This window comes from Leucoraja erinacea, chromosome 8, assembly GCF_028641065.1.
Source record: "Leucoraja erinacea ecotype New England chromosome 8, Leri_hhj_1, whole genome shotgun sequence".
Classification (NCBI taxonomy): Eukaryota; Metazoa; Chordata; class Chondrichthyes; order Rajiformes; family Rajidae; genus Leucoraja; species Leucoraja erinaceus.
Genome location: NC_073384.1, coordinates 33,214,119 through 33,233,720, shown reverse-complemented (window position 1 = coordinate 33,233,720; position 19,602 = coordinate 33,214,119). Strand labels below are relative to the sequence as shown.

At 47.9% G+C, this 19,602-nt stretch overlaps 1 protein-coding gene across 1 annotated transcript; it reads right to left on the bottom strand.

The window, feature by feature from the left end:
• Positions 1-1,287: 1,287 nt before the first annotated feature.
• On the bottom strand, positions 1,288-17,717 carry LOC129699519 (solute carrier family 22 member 3-like). The gene is made up of 11 exons (XM_055639391.1): positions 17,175-17,717; positions 15,579-15,682; positions 14,312-14,466; positions 11,852-12,020; positions 10,296-10,413; positions 8,860-8,966; positions 6,468-6,682; positions 5,200-5,308; positions 3,850-3,962; positions 2,289-2,388; positions 1,288-1,575 (listed from the first exon to the last, which is right to left on the bottom strand). The coding sequence occupies exons 1-11, from the start codon at positions 17,700-17,702 to the stop codon at positions 1,515-1,517; spliced, it is 1,779 nt and encodes a 592-aa protein (XP_055495366.1). The 5' UTR covers positions 17,703-17,717; the 3' UTR covers positions 1,288-1,514.
• Between the last annotated feature and the right edge of the window lie 1,885 nt (positions 17,718-19,602).

Genomic DNA, 19,602 nt, shown 5'->3' with positions numbered 1-19,602 from the left:
TGCTTTTTAACCACCTATGTTCTTACTGTTTTATATAGCATTTTTGTTTAGACCTGTGTCTACGTGGAACGCACTTTGGGTTGCATTCAATTGCATGAAAAGTGCTATACAAATAAAGTTATTATTATTATTATTAATGTTTTATATTGATTAAAAGATTGAAAGATACAGCGTGGAAACAGGCCCTTTAGCCCAACGAGTCCACGCCAACAATCGATCACCCATTCACACTAGTCCAATGTTATCCCACTTTCTCATCCACTCCCTACACACAAGGGACATTTTGAGTCGCTCATTCATTTCTCAAATTTGATTTACTGTGTTAATTATGAGTGGCTTGACTGATAATCCAGAGATTACCACCTCCGAGTTTCTGCTTCTTACTTTGGAGGCTCGCTCCCTATACGTGCCGAAGTATTACTCCGGCATTCAGCACCTTTGGTGGTGCTAGACAAACAGGTTTTCTGGACTATTGGACATCACTGCTGGATCGATGATCTTTCATCAGAACTCCTCTGAGATATTCCCTCAGATCTCGTTGTTTAGTTTAGAGATACAGCGTGGAAACAGGCCCTTCCGCCCATTGAGTCTGCGCAGTTCTACTCGACACACTAGGGGCAATTTACAGAAGCAAGCCTACAAATGTTGTGTCCATGTGTAGATTTTAAGACAAGTTGACATCCAACTCAGTGGCCACCATCAAGAAGTAGTCACAGAGCTTTACAGCATTGAAATGACCCTTCGGCCCACCTTGTCCATGCTGACCAAGTTGGCAAAGTGGATGTCCCATTTGCCTGCATTTGGCCCATATGCCTCTACACCCTTCCTATCCATATATCTGTCAAAATGTATTTTAAGGTTATAATTGTATCCGCTTCTTCTGGCAGCTCATTCCAGATATGGACTATCCTCTGGGTGAAAACGCTACCCCGAGGTCCCTTTTAAATCTCTCCCCTCTCAGGCAGGAGAAAGGGGTTGAGAGGGAAAGATAGATCAGCCCTGACTGAATGGCGGAGTAGACATTGTGGCAAATGGCCTAATTCTGCTCCTAACACCTGTAAACTTATGAACTCCCCCACTAACTCTATTGAATAGACAGTCAGTTTTAGAATTCTCTCTACTGATACAGCATTACTAACCAGCATTGAGACATGATGGTTTAACCTCCCCATATATAGTGATAATTCATTCATGTACCCGAGGTCCCAGGTGATAGATCCCAGTGTTCACTGTTGATTGGTAAAATATGTAGGGAGACCCACCCAACCTTGTGATTAACCAACACTACCAACTCCAAACATTATTATAATAGGAAAACTGATTTCTTACTTTTATTGGAATAATGCACAATTTGTTAATCAAAATGTCAAACAATCTGCTTCATTTTCTATCTACGTGAGCATCTACCACCAGAATGAAAACAATTGGTTGTGTTTTTATTGATCAGTCGGAGTTATTTTGTTTTAGCTCTGATTAAAGGCTCATTACGGGACGCTGGGCTTGCATTTCCTTCCCTAGGTTGATGCTCGCAGGTTTATCATCTCCTTACATTCATCCTGGTCGTGTCTGTAAAGCCTGTAGGGACAAAGCGGAGCAGGGTTTAGCAACGTGGAAGGTGAAGGGGAAAGCCTGCGGCTCTGAGCGGTCCGTGAATTCACCTCCCGGGCCCTCGGAAAGCACCCTAAAGTCCCTCCATCGGCTCGGGAAGGGGGACACGGCGGTGTTGGCGCACGGAAGCAGAGGGGCGGCTGCTGGAGGTTAGGGATGCCGTGTTTGCGGATGGCGTGGAGGGACGCATTGTTGTGGTCAAGCGTGGTGATTTTGGCGGATTCTGCTCGCCCTACAATCAGCCATGACCACAATGAATGGCGGTGCTGGCTCGAATGGCCGAATGGCCTCCTCCTGCGCCTATTTTCTATGTTTCTACATCAGCCGGGCGAGCAAGCAAGTGAGCGAGCGGCAGCAGCGGCGATGGAAGGAGCAGACGGCATCGTTCTGGGCAAGACCGACCCCATCTTCGCTGATCCAGTGTTGCCAGCACACCGGGCCTTAAAGTGAAAAAATAATAAACTACAGATCTCCTTGGGCCATCAGACTTTACAGAGACTTGGAAGTTGCAAGATGGCGCCGGGACGTGGCGACTCTCTGCGTGCTGTCCCAGAAGAGGAATGCATTGACAGGATAACACACAGAACAAACATTTCACTGTATCTCTGTACATGTGACAATAATAAACTAAACTAAAGAGGTCCAGTGACTGGTTTGGTACATTCCCCACTCATACATACCGGCCAATGTTTTCCACATCCTTTATATTTTCGGGCAGCCTCATTCCCCTCGTTTCAGGCAGTAGCATCATTAATCCACCAGCTACCAGAGCAAGTGCACCTGCGGTAACATGGAAACTAATTACAATCCTCTTTATGTGCTCTTCAGTGCAGTGACACCAACGACCACGCTGATGTGACAGCCAAGGAGAAGGAGGAAATTCAGCTTGTTCCCAACAACTCTTACAAACATCTACAGATGCCCCGTAGAAAGCAAACCATCAAGTTGTATCACAGCTTGGTATGGGGGCAGCTCTGCCCAAGACCACAAGAAGTTGCAGAGACCAGACTTCCCACCATTGAATCCATCTACACTTCACTTTGCCTCCGAAAAGCAGCCAACATAATCAGACATGTCCCATCCTGGTCATTCCTTCTTCTCCCCACTCACATCCCCTAGAAGATACAGAAAATGAAAGCGAGCACCACCAAACTCGGGAGCAGTTTCTTCCCCGCTGTTATCAGGCCACTGAATGGTCCTTCCACAAGCTAGAGTACAGTCTGATTCAACTCAACCCCATTGCGGATATTGGACTTTGTCAATGGAACTGATGTGCTACAATGCTGAGAACTACATTCGGCATTCTGTATCTTCCCCTTTGATCCAGCTATTCTACTTGAGTTTGAACTGATTTTAACTATGAATGGTATATCCGGTCTGTTTGGATAGCATGCAAAATAAAACCTCGGTACATGTGACAATAATAAACCTAAACCTGTGACCACATGGGTATCGTCCGGGTGCTCTGCTTCCTCCCACATCCCACAGCTGTGTGGGTTTGTAGGTTAATTGACCTCTGTAAAATTGCCCCTAGTGTGTAGGGAGTGGATGAGAAAGTGGGATTACATAGAATTAGTATATCTATGCTGTATCTCTAAACTAAACTAAAGCATGCATTGAGCCACAAGGAATTGCAGATGCTGGTTTATACAAAAAAAAGACACAAATTGCAGGAGTAACCCAGCAGGTCAGGCAGCATCTTTGGAGGATATAGAGGTAACGTTTTGGGTCGGGACCCTTCTTCAGACTGTTCTTCAAACAAGAGGCAAGAGAATGGAGAAAGAGGGAATAAAGACTCAGGGTAACACGGATGAGTGAAGTTAGACATGGACTCAGACATACATTGCATTTTTTGTTAAAAATTATTTATCCAGAATGCTGGAGTAACTCAGCGAGTCAGGCAGCATCTCTGGGCATGCATAAGTGAAGGAGGATCCCGAGCGGAAACGTCACCTATCCATGTTCTCCAGGGATGCTGCCTGACCCGGAGTTACTCCAGCACTTTGTGTCTTTTTTGAAGAATGCAGTGACTTTTCAGGAGTTTCACTGTATCTCTGTACGTGTGACAATAACAACGTCCACTGACTGGGTCAACAGTGACAGTGGAGTATAACCAGGGGCACCTTAGTGCTGGGCCCTCTGGTCCGGGAGAGGAAACTGGTCCACGCTTGTCTGTTGTACCTTCACCAGCACACTGATGAAACATGTCACTTCATCATTCAATCCCTTCCACAAACTCACCAAAGATCACCAGCGGGAGCTCTGTCCAAACTGCAGCTAGTTTATAGAGCACCAGAGGTGCTGCCAACCCACTGATGTCACTCAGGGACAGGCACACGGACACTCCGAAACTCCTGGGGAATATTTGGAAGGAAAAATAATGATCAGATCACAAACTGGCAACCATCTAATCGACAGGGCAAAGAAACCTGAGCAAGAGGGAGAGAAGATAAGGACAGGCACAAGGAACTGCAGATGCTGGAATCTTGCAAAATGCACAGATCTGGAGGAACGCACGTCAGGCGTGTCTGTCATGGACAGCTTGTCTTGTGGATGGAATGAATGATGAAATGATTCAATTTAGTCATGTCAGTGTTCAGTACAGAGACAACCTTCTTCATCTCCCTTGAAAGGGGAGGCGTAGGTGCCCGGGCCTGCCGCCGTACATTCCTGGCAAAGGTGGGTGAAGTGTCTTGCCCAAGGACACAACCGAGCCTCCAAGCGGATTTGAACCGGACCTTCCGGTCGCCAGCCGTGGATCTGTACCCCCAGAGTAGGTGGGAGTAAGCTGGAAAAAGAGAGGTGGAGGCAGGACCAAGGGGGTGATGGGTGGGAGGGGGGGGGGGGGGGGGGGGCAGATTGGCGCAGATGGGGGAGTAAGTGACAAGACTGGAGACAAAAGGGTGTCAGATCAGGAGAGAAGAGGAAGAGTGAAATGTAAAGCCAGGGACGGGGGAAAGATGTAGGAAGGGGAAGGGGACGGTGTGGGGGGGGGGGGGGGGGGGGGAGATGTGTGCATGGAGGAGGGGATAGCAGGAGGGTGACTTTGGTTGGTGGGTGGGGGGGGTCTGTAGGTGGTGGGATAAATGTGCACTCACCAGGGTGGGGGTGGGATGGTGAAAGAGGGGGGGGCAATACTTCACATCGTTGGGTTAACATAGAATATAGAAGAATATAGTACAGGAACAGGCCCTTCAGTCCACAATGTCTGTGTCGAGCAGACTCATAGGGACACACAACCCAGAAATGGGCCCTTTGACCCAACCTGCCCATGCCGACAAAGATAAAAGCATGACGCAAAGCCCAACCCTAATCTGCCTGCATCCCGCCAGTCCCTGCATATCCATGTGCCTATCCAAAAGCCTCTTGAATGCCATTATCGTATCTGCCTCCACCACCCCCGGCAGCAAGTTCCAGGCACTCGTCACCTTTTGTGTAAAAAAACTTGCCCCACACACCTCCTTTAAACTGTGACCCTCTCACCTTCAAGCTGTGCCCTCCGTTCTTTGCCATTTCCACCCTGGGAGAAGGGTCCTGACTGTCTGCCCTACCTACGCCTCTCATAGCAAAGTAGGTGGCCCTGCTGGTTACCTGATGGAAGTGGGCTGCAGTTCGTTGGTGAGCAGGAAGAGGATGCTGAGGGAGATGGTAATGCCAAACCTGGCCAGTGTGGTGACAGCGGTCTTGAGTCTAGGCATTTCTTCCAGGGGGTGAAATACAAGGGAAAAAAACAGAGTTTACTCGCTGGGGGAAACAACCGGTTGCATCAGGAAATAACTACGACCAAATAACACCCACCCCTCCACTCCCCCTTTCCCTCTGCTCCCCCCCCCCCCCCCCGTTCACCAACCTTTACCCCTCCCCATCTAAGTAAGCACACATTCCCCGCACCACCTCGCACCACCTCGCACCACCTCGCACCACCTCGCACCACCTCGCACCACCACCCCAGTCACTCTGCTCCTTCCCCTTCCTCTGTACGTGCATCTCCCATCCCCGAAACCTCCTTCCCTTTTATCCCCCCCACTTTTCCCTCCCAAAAGACCATATGACAGAGGACCAGAATAAGGCCTTTCGGCCCATCAAGTCTGCCCCGCTATTTGATCACGGTTAATCTATTTTTCCCTCTCAACCCCATTCTCCTGCCTTCTTCCCATAACCTTAGACGCCCAATCAAGAACCTGTCACTCCCCAATGACTTGGCCTCCACCGCTGTCTCTGGCAATGAACTCCACAGATTCACCACCCACTGACTCCCCTGTTCCCGTCCACCTCTCCCTCCCTCCGGCTGGGCCTGGGCTCCAGACTCCCCCTGTGCTCCGTGCTCCTCTGTAAACGGCCTAGCAGTGCTCCGCACACTCCAGGCCCCCCCTCTCACAAGGGGAACTCCTCAGGGTAGGAGGGGATCTCCACAGCATCAGCCCTACATGGAGGGAACTCCTCAACCCCTCCCTCGAGAGGGTAACTCCAGGCCCTGCCCCCCTGTGGGGGAGGGTAACTCCAGGCCATGTCCCTCTGTGGGGGAGGGTAACTCCAGGCCCTGCCCCCCTGTGGGGGAGGGTAACTCCAGGCCCTGCCCCCCTGTGGGGGAGGGTAACTCCAGGCCCTGCCCCCCTGTGGGGGAGGGTAACTCCAGGCCCTGCCCCCCTGTGGGGGAGGGTAACTCCAGGCCCTGCCCCCCTGTGGGGGAGGGTAACTCCAGGCCCTGCCCCTCTGTGGGGGAGGGTAACTCCAGGCCCTGCCCCTCTGTGGGGGAGGGTAACTCCAGGCCCTGCCCCTCTGTGGGGGAGGGTAACTCCAGGCCCTGCCGCCGTCCCTGGGGTACGTCCCCCGGGAGATGAGGGGGGATCCATACTCACCTCCGGAGATGCAGGCTGAGATGAGGCAGAAGGCCGCGGCCAGCACGCTGGAGGCCACGAAGGGGCTTCTGCGCCCGACGCGGCGGACTACCAGCAGCCCCAGCATGGTGGCGGGCAGCTCCACCGCCCCCGCCACAAAGGTGTCGCCGTAATTCTCTACCCCCTGCAGACCCAGGCGCAGCGTCAGGCCCAGGTACACCAGGCCGCTGGTGAACCTAGGGACACAGCATTGTCACCACCGGTGGACAGCATGGGTCACGGAACACAGGACACCAAACATGGGACATGGAACACGGGGCACAGACCCCAAGAGCGTGGAACATAGGTACATAGGACACGGTACACAGGACACGGAACATAGGACACGGTACATAGGACACGGTACATAGGACACGGAAAACGGAGCATAGAATATATAACACGGAACACAGAACATGGATCACAGAAAATGAAACACAAAACATGAAGCACAAAACATAGAATATGGAACCCAGAACATAAAACAGGGAACAATACGGCACAGGAAGAGGCCCTTTGGCCCAACATGTTGTCAAGTGAAACTAATCTTCTCTGTCTGCACGTGATCCATATTTGTCTATTTCCTCTTCTTCCATGTACCTATCTAATAACCTCTTAAACGCCACTATTGTATCTGCCTCCACCACCACACCTGGCAGCACGTTCCAGGTCCCCACAACCCACTGTGTGAAAAAAAACTTGCCCCGCACATCTCCTTTAAACTTTGCTCCTTAAAGCTAAGTCCTTCAGTCTTTGATATTTACACCCAAGTTTATCCAACCTCTTCTTGTAGTTGTACAAAGGAACTGCAGATGCTGGTGTACATTGAAGATAGACACAAAATGCTGGAGTAACTCAACGGGACAAGCAGCATCTGTGGATAGATGGAATGGGTGACATTTCGGGTCAAGACCCTTCTTTAACTTCTTGGAGCACCTATTATCTGAATGGTGGCCGATTAGGAAAGGGGGAGATGCAACAAGACCTGGGTGTCATGGTACACCAGTCATTAAAAGTAGGCATGCAGCTGCAGCAGGCAGTGAAGAAGGCGAGTGGTATGTTAGCATTCATAGCAAAAGGATTTGAGTATAGGAGCAGGGAGGTTCTACTGCAGTTGTACAGGGTCTTGATGAGACCACACCTGGAGTATTGCGTACAGTTTTGGTCTCCAAATCTGAGGAAAGACATTCTTGCCATAGAGCGACTACAGAGAAGGTTCACCAGACTGATTCCTGGGATGGTCAGGACTTTCACATGAAGAAAGACTGGATAGACCTCGGTTTGTACTTGCTAGAATTTAGAAGATTGAGGGGGGATCTTATAGAAAGTTACAAAATTCTTAAGGGGTTGGACAGGCTAGATGCAGGAAGATTGTTCCCGATGTTGGGGAAGTCCAGAACAAGGGGTCATACTTTAAGGATAAGGGGGAAATCTTTTAGGACCGAGATGAAGAAAACTTTTTTCACACAGGGAGTGGTGAATCTCTGGAATTCTCTGCCGCAGAAGGTAGTTGAGGCCAGTTCATTGGCTATATTTAAGAGGGAGTTAGATGTGGCCCTTGTGGCTAAAGGGATCAGGGGGTATGGAGAGAAGGCAGGAACAGGATACCGAGTTGGATGATCAGCCATGATCATATTGAATGGCGGTGCAGGCTCGAAGGGCCGAATGGCCTACTCCTGCACCTATTTTCTATGTTTTTATGTTTCTATGTTTCTAAGTAATACCTACACGACAACCTATCTCCAGGCCAAAATCTTAATGCAAGAACTCTCCTCAGCAGCTTTAATCTCTCTTTAATGCCTCAAATGCAAGTATCATTCTGGTAAACCTCCTCTGCACCATCTCCAAAGCCTCCATATCGTTCCTGTAATGGGGCAACCAGAACAGTACGCAATACTCCTCCAAATCAAAGTTCTATAAAACTGCACCATGACTTTCTGGCTGTTATACTCAATGCCCCGACTGATGAAAGCAGACATTTAACCCTCCCTCTGGCTTTACATTTCACTCATCCTCTCTCCTGTCCATTCCTTCCACAGAGATTTTCCTTTTACAACATAAGCAGTTCTTTGTGTCTGCAAGGATTAGAAGCACACAGTTTATTGCAGCCACCAGGAACTGGAGATGTTGCAAACACAAAGTGCTGGAGGAAATCAGCAGGTCTGGCAGCATCTGTGGAGGGAATGGACAGTCAATGTTTTGGGTCTGGGCCCTTCTTCAGACTGATGAGGGCGAATGGTATTCATGTAGATGGGCAAAAAGGTGAGCGTAGGCATGATGGGCTGAAGGGCCTGTGTCTGTGCAATACAACACTGACTTTGCCCTGGACTTTTGCTCCACCTGAGGCGGCTGCAATCTCAGCTTACAAACCTACCAGCAGTACATCAAAATCAACGTGCGTCTTCTCATCTGTGCCGTCCTGAACAGATCGAGGAAGGAAAGATGCCTCACTACTTCGGGACTGCTCTCCGCCATCATCATCTGGAAGGCAAGGAAGGGTCATGTCATGGGAACTGAAGCTGCCACCTCGACCTGTGATCGCGGGAGAGAGGTCACACTTGCCACCGACTGTGGCTAGTCCGCTCTAACACTGGAACATTGGGGCAGTAGGGAATGAGTGGGGGTGTAGGAAGGAACTCCACATGCTGGCTTAGATAGACTGAAGATAGACACAACAACCTGGAGTCACTTAGTGGGTCAGGCAGAATTTCTGGAGAAAAGGAATAGGCCATGTTTCAGGTCGTGACCATTCTTCAGCTTGAAAGTCAAGGGAAAGGCAAACAAGAGATGAACAAGAGATACAGTAGAAGGTACATAGAACAAATGAGTGAAAGATATGCAAAAAGCAACGATGATCAAGGAAAGGTGGAGCCCACAATGGTCCATTGTTGGCTGTGGGGTAGGTGATAATGAGTTATACCGACAGTGAAACTCAACAGGACGACTAGTATGAAGACTAGGGTGGAGGAGGGATGGAGAGAGAAGGGACGCAAGGGTTACTTGCAGTTAGAGAAATCAATATTCATACCGTTGGGTTGCAAGCTGCCCGTGAAATATGATGTGCAGTTCCTCCAATTTTGTGTGAGGCCTCACTGACAATGGAGGAGGCCCAGGACAGAAAGGTCAGTGTGGGACTGCGCATGGAATTTGGCGCAGGAAGTACATATAGAACCATTGAACCATTAAAAGCTTTGACCAAATTGTCAATTATGTTCTGCGTTAGCGCAACCACATTTGGGATACTGTGCTCAGTTCTGATCGCCCAGCTACAGGAAGTGTGTCATTGAATTGGAAAGGGTGCCGAAGAAATGCACCAGGTTGTTACCTGGGCTTGTATTAGAGGGATAGGCTGGGACTTTTTCTTTGGATCGTAGGAGGCCGAGGGGTGACCTTATTGAGGTGTCCTGGATCATGAGGAGCATGGATGAAGTGAACGCTCATAGTCATTCACAGAGTAAAGGATTTTAAAGCTAGTGCATAGGCTTTAACGCTTAAGGTGAGAGGGGAGAGATTTAAGAGGGACCTCAGGGGCATTTTTTTCGCTCAGAGGATAGTCTGGAATCAGCTGCCAGGGAAGCTATAGAAGCGGATATAATTATGACTTTTAAAAGATATTTGGACAGATATATGAACATGAAGGGTTTAGAGGGGCATGGGCCATGTGCAGGCAAATTGGATTAGCCCAGTATGCCAACAAAGTGGGCCGAAGGGCCTGTTTATGTGCTACACAGCTCTGTGACTCTGCAAGTGGGGCACGTGAGGTTGTGCCAGGCCATTCCAAAGCTTCTTGCCTCAAACACCATCGGTTACCTCTTTGTAGGTTGATGGGAGACTCTTGCCATTCTGGTCCGCCATTTCCTGAGCCACTTTCAGCGCCTCCTTCAGCCTCTTGCGGGACAGCAACCACCGAGGAGACTCGGGGATCAAACTGAGGGCGGAACAGGTCCAATCAGCCAACACCGTGATGGTTGAACAACCAATGTCTACGACAGTTTTAGTTTAGAGATAAAGCAAGGAAACAGGCCCTTCGGCCCACCGTGTCCACGCTGACCACCAATCAGCCATTCACACTAGTTCTACATTATCCCGCTTTCTCATCCACTCCCTGCGCACTATCCACTCACCGGCCTGGGGCTCGCGTGTATTGGGCAGCATTGAAAGGCACAAGCACGTGGACAGACGTGGCCTGCAGAGGCACGGAGCGGTGAGCAGAACACCAACAACATTGCCTGGCCAGGCCCGAACCCTGCAACACCGACCCAGTGCCGCCGCCAGGACAAGTTAGGACTCTACATTTGTACAAACTTTGAAAATTTAGAAGTACATGATGTCTCTTGTGTGCTGCCTCAGTGGTTTAGTTTAGTTTAGTTTAGTTTAGAGATACAGTGTGAAAACAGGCCCTTTGGAGTGTGGGAAGAAACCAGTGAAAACCTATGCAGTCACGGGGACAAAGTACCAACTCCATACATACAGTACCCATAGTCAGGCCCGAGCCTGGCGATGTAAGGCGCAACTCTACCACTGCGTCACCGTGCTGCCCCGTCTACTATTCTGCACTACAGTCTTTTGTACTCCTGTACATATGTGATTGTGCTTATATAGAGCACAGGTTTACTTGATTGTATACAAAACAAAAAAAAATCACTGTATCTAGGACATGTGACAATAAAGCAACTATTGTTACTATTGACTATTAGAACAGAGAACAAAGAACAATTCAGCACAAGAACAAATATTTGGCTCGTGTCTATGCTGAAGATGGTGCCAAAACCTTATCTTATCTACCTGGACCTTATCCATATCCCTCCATTCCCTGCATATCCATAAGTCTATCCAAAGACTCTCAAACGACACTATTGTTTCACCCGACGCCGATGATCCAGCTTCGCGGCAGAGGGCCTGAGAACATCGGGTTGGCTGAGGAGGCCACATATAGACCCCGACCTCGGGTGGACTATGAGGGGGAGAACTGGATATTTTTAGTGCCTTCCCTCACAGTGAATTCTGCTGTGGGGGGACGTTTCATGTTGATTTCTATAGTGTACTGTTCTGTGTCTTTTTTTCTTTTTTCTCTTTTTTGTTTTGTATGGATATATTGACATTTGATCTGTTCAATTAATTTAATCAATCTCTGTAAAGCACTTTGGTTCAAATACTGGTTTTGTTGAAAAGTGTTATATAAATAAAGATTATTATTATTATTATTGTAACTGCCTCCACCACCCCATGTAGCGCATTCCAGGCACTCACCACCCTCTGTGTAAAAATGTTGCCCTCGCCCACCTCCTTTAAACTTTCCCCCTCTCATCGTAAAGCAATGCCTGTTGATTAATCTGCATAGAAAGATTGCAGCAAGTCGACATTACCAGCAGTAAAGCATCAGGACAAAGTTTGGAACGGTGACGGCCATTTGGATTCCTTTCCAAGATTTAATCACGTAGGCAAAGCCAGGAAGTAGCATCACTCCTAAAGAGAACATCGTCTGAGTCACCACTATCACCACTCTTCTGTGTCTACATCCAACCATCTCTGTAGCTGAAAGGAAATAACAATGTCATAGAGCCATCCAGCCCAAAGCAGGCCCTTCAGCCCTACTCATCCATGCCATCCAAGATGCCTCATCTAAGGCAGTTCCATTTGCCCTTAATGGAAACGCTGAGCATTTTGTGTACCCTCGATTTTCCAGCATCTGCAGTTCCTTCTTAAACACTTTGTCTACTCCACTGCGAAATCTCCTCAAGTTATGCCTACTTTGAAGAAGTTCTCCTCCTCTCTCCGGAAATGAAGAAGGGTTTCGGCCCGAAACGTTGCCTATTTCCTTCGCTCCATAGATGCTGCTGCACCCGCTGAGTATCTCTAGCATTTTTGTGTACCTTCCATTTGCCCTTATTTGGCCCACCTCCCTCTAAACCTTTCCTATCTATGTAACTGTCCCAATCTCTTTTAAAGGCTGTTACCGTATCTGTAATAACAAGGAACTGCAGATGCTGGTTTGTACAAAAGATATACGCAAAGTGCTGGAGTAGCTCAGTGGGTCATTCTGCAACTGCAGAAAAGAGAGACTATTTCAGTCTGAAGATGAGTTACCCCAGCATTTTCTATCTATCTACCTGCCTCAACTACTTTGGCAGTTTATTCCATATACCCACCACCCTCTTTGTGAAAAAGTTACCCTCAGGTTCATATTAAACGTTTCCCCTCTCACCTTAAACCTATGCCCCTGGTAATTCCCCTATCCTGGATAAAAGACTCTGCATTCACCCTATCTATTCCCCTCATGAGGTAGTACATGTGGTACCACATGTGTAGTGTCTTGTGCTGCAAGGAATACAGTTCATTATGGTCTACATGGTAACAAACTGTTTATTGGCACCTTGAGACATCCAGACTTTGACCCAAGCCTTTCCCCACACACCTGCATTTGACTAGCATCCTTTTCCCCACTCGTGACATTCCAGAAATCCGCAAGAGTAATGGTCCTGAGGTATTCAATATAATGAACTTTGCTTGAATATCCTTTTGTGTAATGCTAAACATATATTGCTAAAGATTAACAAGAGTTTTAACACTCTGACTCTCCAGCAAAGTTAAAGGATCAGCCCTGTTTGTCCCAGAAACATAGAAGATTGGAAGAATTGAAACTCAAGCTATATACGAGGATGTGGCCAGGTCTCAAAGGCCTGAGCTATAGGGAGAGAGTGGGCATGCTAGGACTTCATTCCTTGGAGTGCAGGAGGCTGAGGGGTGATTTTAGAGGGGCATAAAATCATGAGTGGAATAGATTGGGCGAACACATAGACTTAAAAAGTTTTTTTTTTGGTGGTTTATTTAAGGAAGATTATAATTTGAAAGACCGCGACAAAAATTAGATTTTATATTCTTAAATCAGTTATATTTTGCAGTGTTGATCATCATAAAAATATGACGGATATGACTGAGTGCAAGGGGCAACCTGGAAAAAGAAGAGGAAAAAATAAATTAAATTCTCTAAAAGATTGCGCCAAACATATGTTTCCCACAGTAGAGATGTTCATCTATGTGAAACAACATTCAAAGCAGCAAAAATTAAAGTTCTATTTTCGGGTTTCCAGAAACTTAAAAGTAGACACTTATACCCCTGCCCAACTTAGGAAACCTGAACGGAAACCTCTGGAGACTTTGCGCCCCACCCAAGGTTTCCGTGCGGTTCCCGGAGGTTTTTGTCAGTGTCCCTAATGGTCGAAAGTGGTTTCCGCTTCTTCTATGTTCGGAGATTATTTCAAACAATTCAAAACCGACCTTCCACTACCTGCAACCTCCAGCAACCACCTTCAACTAGCATCGCAACCGGCTTCGACTAAAAAATTACCAATTTTTAAAACGGCAACCTATTTTTAGTCGCAGCCGGTTTTGAATTTCTTGAAATAATCGCCGGGCTGTGAATCCGGGTCCCTCTCTCCCTTCTCTTCCCTGTGCCCCATATGGAAGTACACCCACCTGTATCACCGCTCATTTGTCAGGCTTTGACCTGCTCCCATCCTTCTCCTCCCACCACAAACAGTCTGAAGACCTGGAATGTTACCGATCCATGTTGTCCAGAGGTGCTGCTTGACCCACTGAGTTACTCCACCACTATGTGTCTTATTTTATCCCGACTTCATCAGAGCATCAAATTAACATTTAAAAAGGAAAATAAATGAACAATATGTTGTGGATTGAGGGACATTGTCTTTTTAGAAATATAAAAATGTTCACCTTGGCATTAATATTTTATTAATGATATTTTGTAGTGTTTGTACAGTTAGAAGCGTGCAATATGGTCAATTGTATTAAGCTTTGAGGCTTACCAATGACAGCAGTGATGACGGATATCCCTCTTCCGAACAAGCCCTGCATGATTCGGAAGATCACAAACACGGGATATACGGGTGCAAGGGCAACAAAGATCCCAGCCACTCCTGTCCCACCCAGACAGACCAGTAAGGCCAGTTTCCGCCCAAACCTGAAATCAAAAGCAGCTATCAGAGGCCAGGCGCAGAGTGTAGCTGTCACCGATTGTTAGGAGACGGAGGAAATCCAGCAGGCCTCCAACGACTCTTACAAACTTCTACAGATGCACCGTAGAAAGCATAATGTCGGGTTCCATCTCTGCTCGGTTTGGGAACAGCTCCGTCTAGGGCAGTGAGAAATTGTAGAGAGATGTGGCAGTGGGTGTAACCCAGTCCATCACACACACCTGACTCCCCGCCACTCACTCCAGCAACATTTCAGCCAACATAATCAAAGACTTGTTCCCCATCTTCTCCCTTCTCCCGTTCAGCAGAAGATGCAGAAACCTGACCTCGCACCACCACACTCAGGAACAGCTTCTACCACTCTGCTATCAGGCTTCTCATAAGCTGGGATGTAGTCCCGATTTTCCAACCAGCCTCATTGTGGATATGGACATTTTCATCAAAATGATAATGCAACAATGTTGAGAACTATATTCTGCTCTCTGGTATTTTTCTTTGTGCTCTACCATTGATTGATAAGATACAGCATGGAAACAGGCTCTACAGCCCACTGAGTCCACACCAATCATACATCACCCCTTCACACTTGACCAATAGTGCTTTATTAATAGTTCAATATGTCTTTGTTATCCCACTTTCTCACCCACTTTCCACATACTAGGGACAATCCACAGAGGCTGATTAACCTACACTGTACAAACCCGCACATCTATAGGATGTGGGAGGAAACCCGAACACCGGAGGAATCCCATAGATGTTGCAAACTCCACATAGACAGCAGCAGAGGTCAGGATGGAGTCAGGGTTTCTGGCGCTGTGAGGCGGCAGCTCTACCAGTTGTGCCGCACTGTTGTGTTTGGATTGATTGTACGCATGGACAGAGATAATGTGAGCAACAGCGCAGTAGAAGTAGTGCAGTGGTGCAGCGAGTAGCTAACTCCCACGTTCCATCCTGACGTCTTGGTGCTGTTCATGTGGTTTGCAATTTCCTTACCCAGCATGGAAATAGTGTTATCTGATCTGACTGGGTAGCATGCTAAACAAAGCTCTTCCCTCTAGTTCGCTACACGTGACAATAATAAAGCTAAACACAGTCATACCTGTCTGCAGCGTAGCCTGTGATGAGCACTCCAAGGGAAAAGCCAATCTGAATGCAGCCTTGAGATAAATCCACCTTCCAGGCATCGTCACACACAAGGTCGTACTTCAGAGGTGGCACGTTGAGGGAAAGAAAGCAGGTGATCATTGATCGGCACGATTTGCCATGTCATCACAAGCCTTTGGATTGATTCAATGACAGATGCAGCAAGCAAACAGACCCTTCGGCCCACCAGCTATCATCATTTAACCGTTCACACCAGCTCTGGGTGTGGATCCGATCTTCCAACCTACCTCATTATGGATATTGGACATTTTCTCTAAAATTGTAACTCTACACTATATTCTGCACTGTTATTTTTATTCTGTAATGTACCTTTTATACTTGACTGACTGGCTGGTTGATCCATTGATCGATTGATTGACTGACTGACAGACTGACTGATTAACTGATTAATTGATTGATTTGTTGATTGATTGATTGATTGATTGAAAGATACAGGAAGGATACAGATGGTCCACACTGACAATTGATCACACTGGTTCTGTTATCTCGCTCTCTCATCCTACAGTAGAGGCAATTTGCAGAGACCAACTAACCTACAAACCCGTACGTCTTTGGGATGTGGGTGGAGACTGGAGCACCCGGAGGATACCCACGTGCTTGCAGGGAGAACGTGCAAACTCCACACAGTTCAGGTCAGAATTGAACCCCGGTCTACGCTGCTGTGCCGTCTTAATTGCTGTATACAGCATACAAAATACTGGATATTAACCTGGGCATTGTCAACAGATTCACACATTATATGCTCTCGAAGGCATTCCTTTAACCTTGGCTTAAATGGGCTTGTTCTTATGCTAAAGGGGCAAGATGAAGGCTGCGCAGAAGCACACCAGAGACATTAGGGCAGATACATGGATACATGCCAAATGCAGGCAATGGGACTAGCCCAGTATGTCACCTTGGTCAGCAATAACATGGTGAGCCGAAGGGCCTGTTTTGTACTCTACAGCTCTATGATTCTATGAAAAAGATGCCCCTCAAGTTCCTGTTAAATAATTCCCCTTAGATCGTAAACCTTTGTCCTCTGGTTCTTGAATCCTCTATTCCGGGTAAAAGACACTGTGCATTAACCCGATCTATTCCGCTTATGATTCCATACACCTCTATAAGATCACCCCCCAGCCTCCTGCGCTCCAAGGAATAAAGTCCTAGCCTGCCCAACCTCTCCCTGTAGCTCAGGTCCTCGAGTCTTGGTAACATTAAAGCGGAGATTGACAAGTTCTTGATTAGTAAGGGTGTCAAAGGTTATGGGGAGAGAAGGCAAGCGAAAAGGATTGAGAGGGAAAGATAGATCAGCCATGATTGAATGGCAGAATAGACTTGATGGGCTGAATGGCCTAATTCTGCTTCTATCACTTATGAACTTACGAATCCACGCCGAGCTGTGATCACCTATTCACACTAGTTCGATGTTATTCCACTTTCTCAATTACTCCCTCCACACAAAGGGGAAATTACAGACTCAATGGGCCGAATGGCCTAATTCTGCTCCTATGAACAATAACATCGGCTTAACACACATGTGATCATTTACCTCGCTCACAATGGTCGTACGGGAACTGTCATAAAACCAGCCGTCTTTGCAAGATGTGCGTAGAACCTCTCCGGAACTATTAGCGATCAGCGCCTCTGGATAATCGCAGCTTAGGTAGGTCAGGTTCCAGTCTACGTCGTAGCTCTCACACCGGCTGTACGCCGGGATGCCAGACCTTGCTGGAGGCACGGTGTAATTCCTTTCCTCCTCAAGAGACCAGCCGCACTTTTCCCTCAGTCCCACCACAGCAGGGCCGCCTCGACACCAGTGGCTCGGAATCACGCCCAGGAAACCAAAGACGGCGGTGATGAATGAAAATGTCACCCCGCACAGAGACAAGAGCAGGACGATCCACTTCTGGCATCTTCCAAACTCCCCGATGTCCTTCAAAACATCGTCAAAGGTTATCATCTTTCCGCTGCTGCCTCCTGTGTGAAGACACGAGGGTCTGGTGCCTGGCAGGGTCGTGTCCCTCCTGAGGAACTGTTGCGCTCCACTGGTGCGGAGTGAAGCAGGTACAGAGGTCATGTGCACAGCATCTCATAAACATCCGGCCAACAGCTCGGGCAGACCAGGCAAAGCTCACACTCCACAAGCCCAGTGTGTAGAACATTAACTCAGCACCTTGGAGGTTGCAGGGAGACCCAATAGAGGGCGGCATAGTGGCGTAGCTGGTTGAGCCGCTGCCTCACAGCGCCAGAGAGCTGGGTTCGATCCTGACCGTGGGTGCTGCTTGTACGGAGTTTGCATGTTCTCCCTGTGACTGCCTGAGTTTCCTCCAGATACTCCATTGCCTCCCACTTTGCTAAAGGCGTGCAGGATTGTAGGTTGATTGGTCCTCTGTACACCTAAATCATTCCGTGTTGGGCGGTGATAAGTGGAGCAGATTAAATGGTACAGATGTGGAATGTTATAAGAGAGGAAGATGAGGAGTGAAATATAGAACGGAGGGAGGGATGGAGGGTGGAAGGGAACAGGAGGAGGGGGGAATAGTGGAGCCGGAGTAGAGAGGGATGGGAGATGAGCGGATCGAGGTGGTTAAAAATATCTGGGAGAGTGGAAAGAAATGTGTACATGGGGGCAGAAAGAGTACAGTCTAACCAGTCCACACACTTGCTTGTTCCCTGAGCACCAATAATTGAATAATACAGCATGGAAACACGGCTTTTGTCCTGCTGAGTCCACACCAACCATCGATCACCCGTTCATACTAGTTCCATGTTATCCCACTTACTATCCACTCTCCATATGCTATAGGGAGGCAAGTTACAGAGGGCCAATTAATCTACAAACACGCACGTCTTTGGGATGTGGGAGGAAACCGGAGCACCTGGAGGGAACCCAGGTGGTCACAGGGAAAACATGCAAACTCCACACAGATAACACCCAAGGTCAGGATCGAACATGGATCTCTGGCGGCGTGAGGCAATGGCTCTACCATCTGCGCCACTGTGCCACCCTAATGATAGAGAATGGTCATAAGTTAGCACAGAATTAGGCCATTCAGCCCATCAAATCTACTCTGCCATTCAATCATGGCTGATCTATCTTTCCCTCTCAACCCCATTCTCCTACTTTCTCCCCATAACCTGACACCTATACTACTCAATATTTTGGCAATCTCCACCTTAAAAATATCTATCGACTTGGCCTCCACAGCCATCTGTGGAAATGAATTCCACAGATTCACCAACATCTGGCTAAAGAGATTTCTCCTCATCTCCTTGCTATGGGTACGTCCTTTTATTCTGAGGCTGTGCCCTCTGGTCCTGAACTCTTCCGCTAGTGCAAACATTCCACATCCACTCTATCCAGGTCATTCACTATTTGATCAGTTTCAATGAGGTCCTCCCCCCTCATCTTTCCAAACCCCAGCAAGTACAGGCTCAATGCCATCAAACAGTCATCATTTGTTAAGCCAATAATTCCTGTGATCATTCTCGTAAACCTCTGCTGGACCCTCTGCAATGCCAGCACATCCTTCCCCAGATATGGGGCCCAAAACTGCTCACAATGAGAAACAGCCGTTATCAATAAAATTAATCATCAACGCCTTGAGGGGAAAACCCCCAGAGGCGGAAATATTCCGAGAGGCAAAGGTCCATTGTCAGCTGCTCCTCCCAGGCATGGTCACATCCGAAATCAACCACGCGCATCATTGCAACATGCCCGGCTCTGCCACATGTCCATCTGATCCGCATTGAGGTGAATGAGTGCAAGGTTGCATTGACAGCCGTTTCCATGGTCACTTGCTCATTCACACATTGTTCCTGGTGATTTGTTTTAAGTTGCCCTGTGCAAGTGCAGGCTTTACCCTCTGGTTTATTCGTGAAATGTCTCCGTGTGACTGACATAATCGCTGAGCAAGCATTAGAATCAGCAATCGTATCGTCTCAAAATCTTTCTTCATCCGCCAAGTGTACAGGAC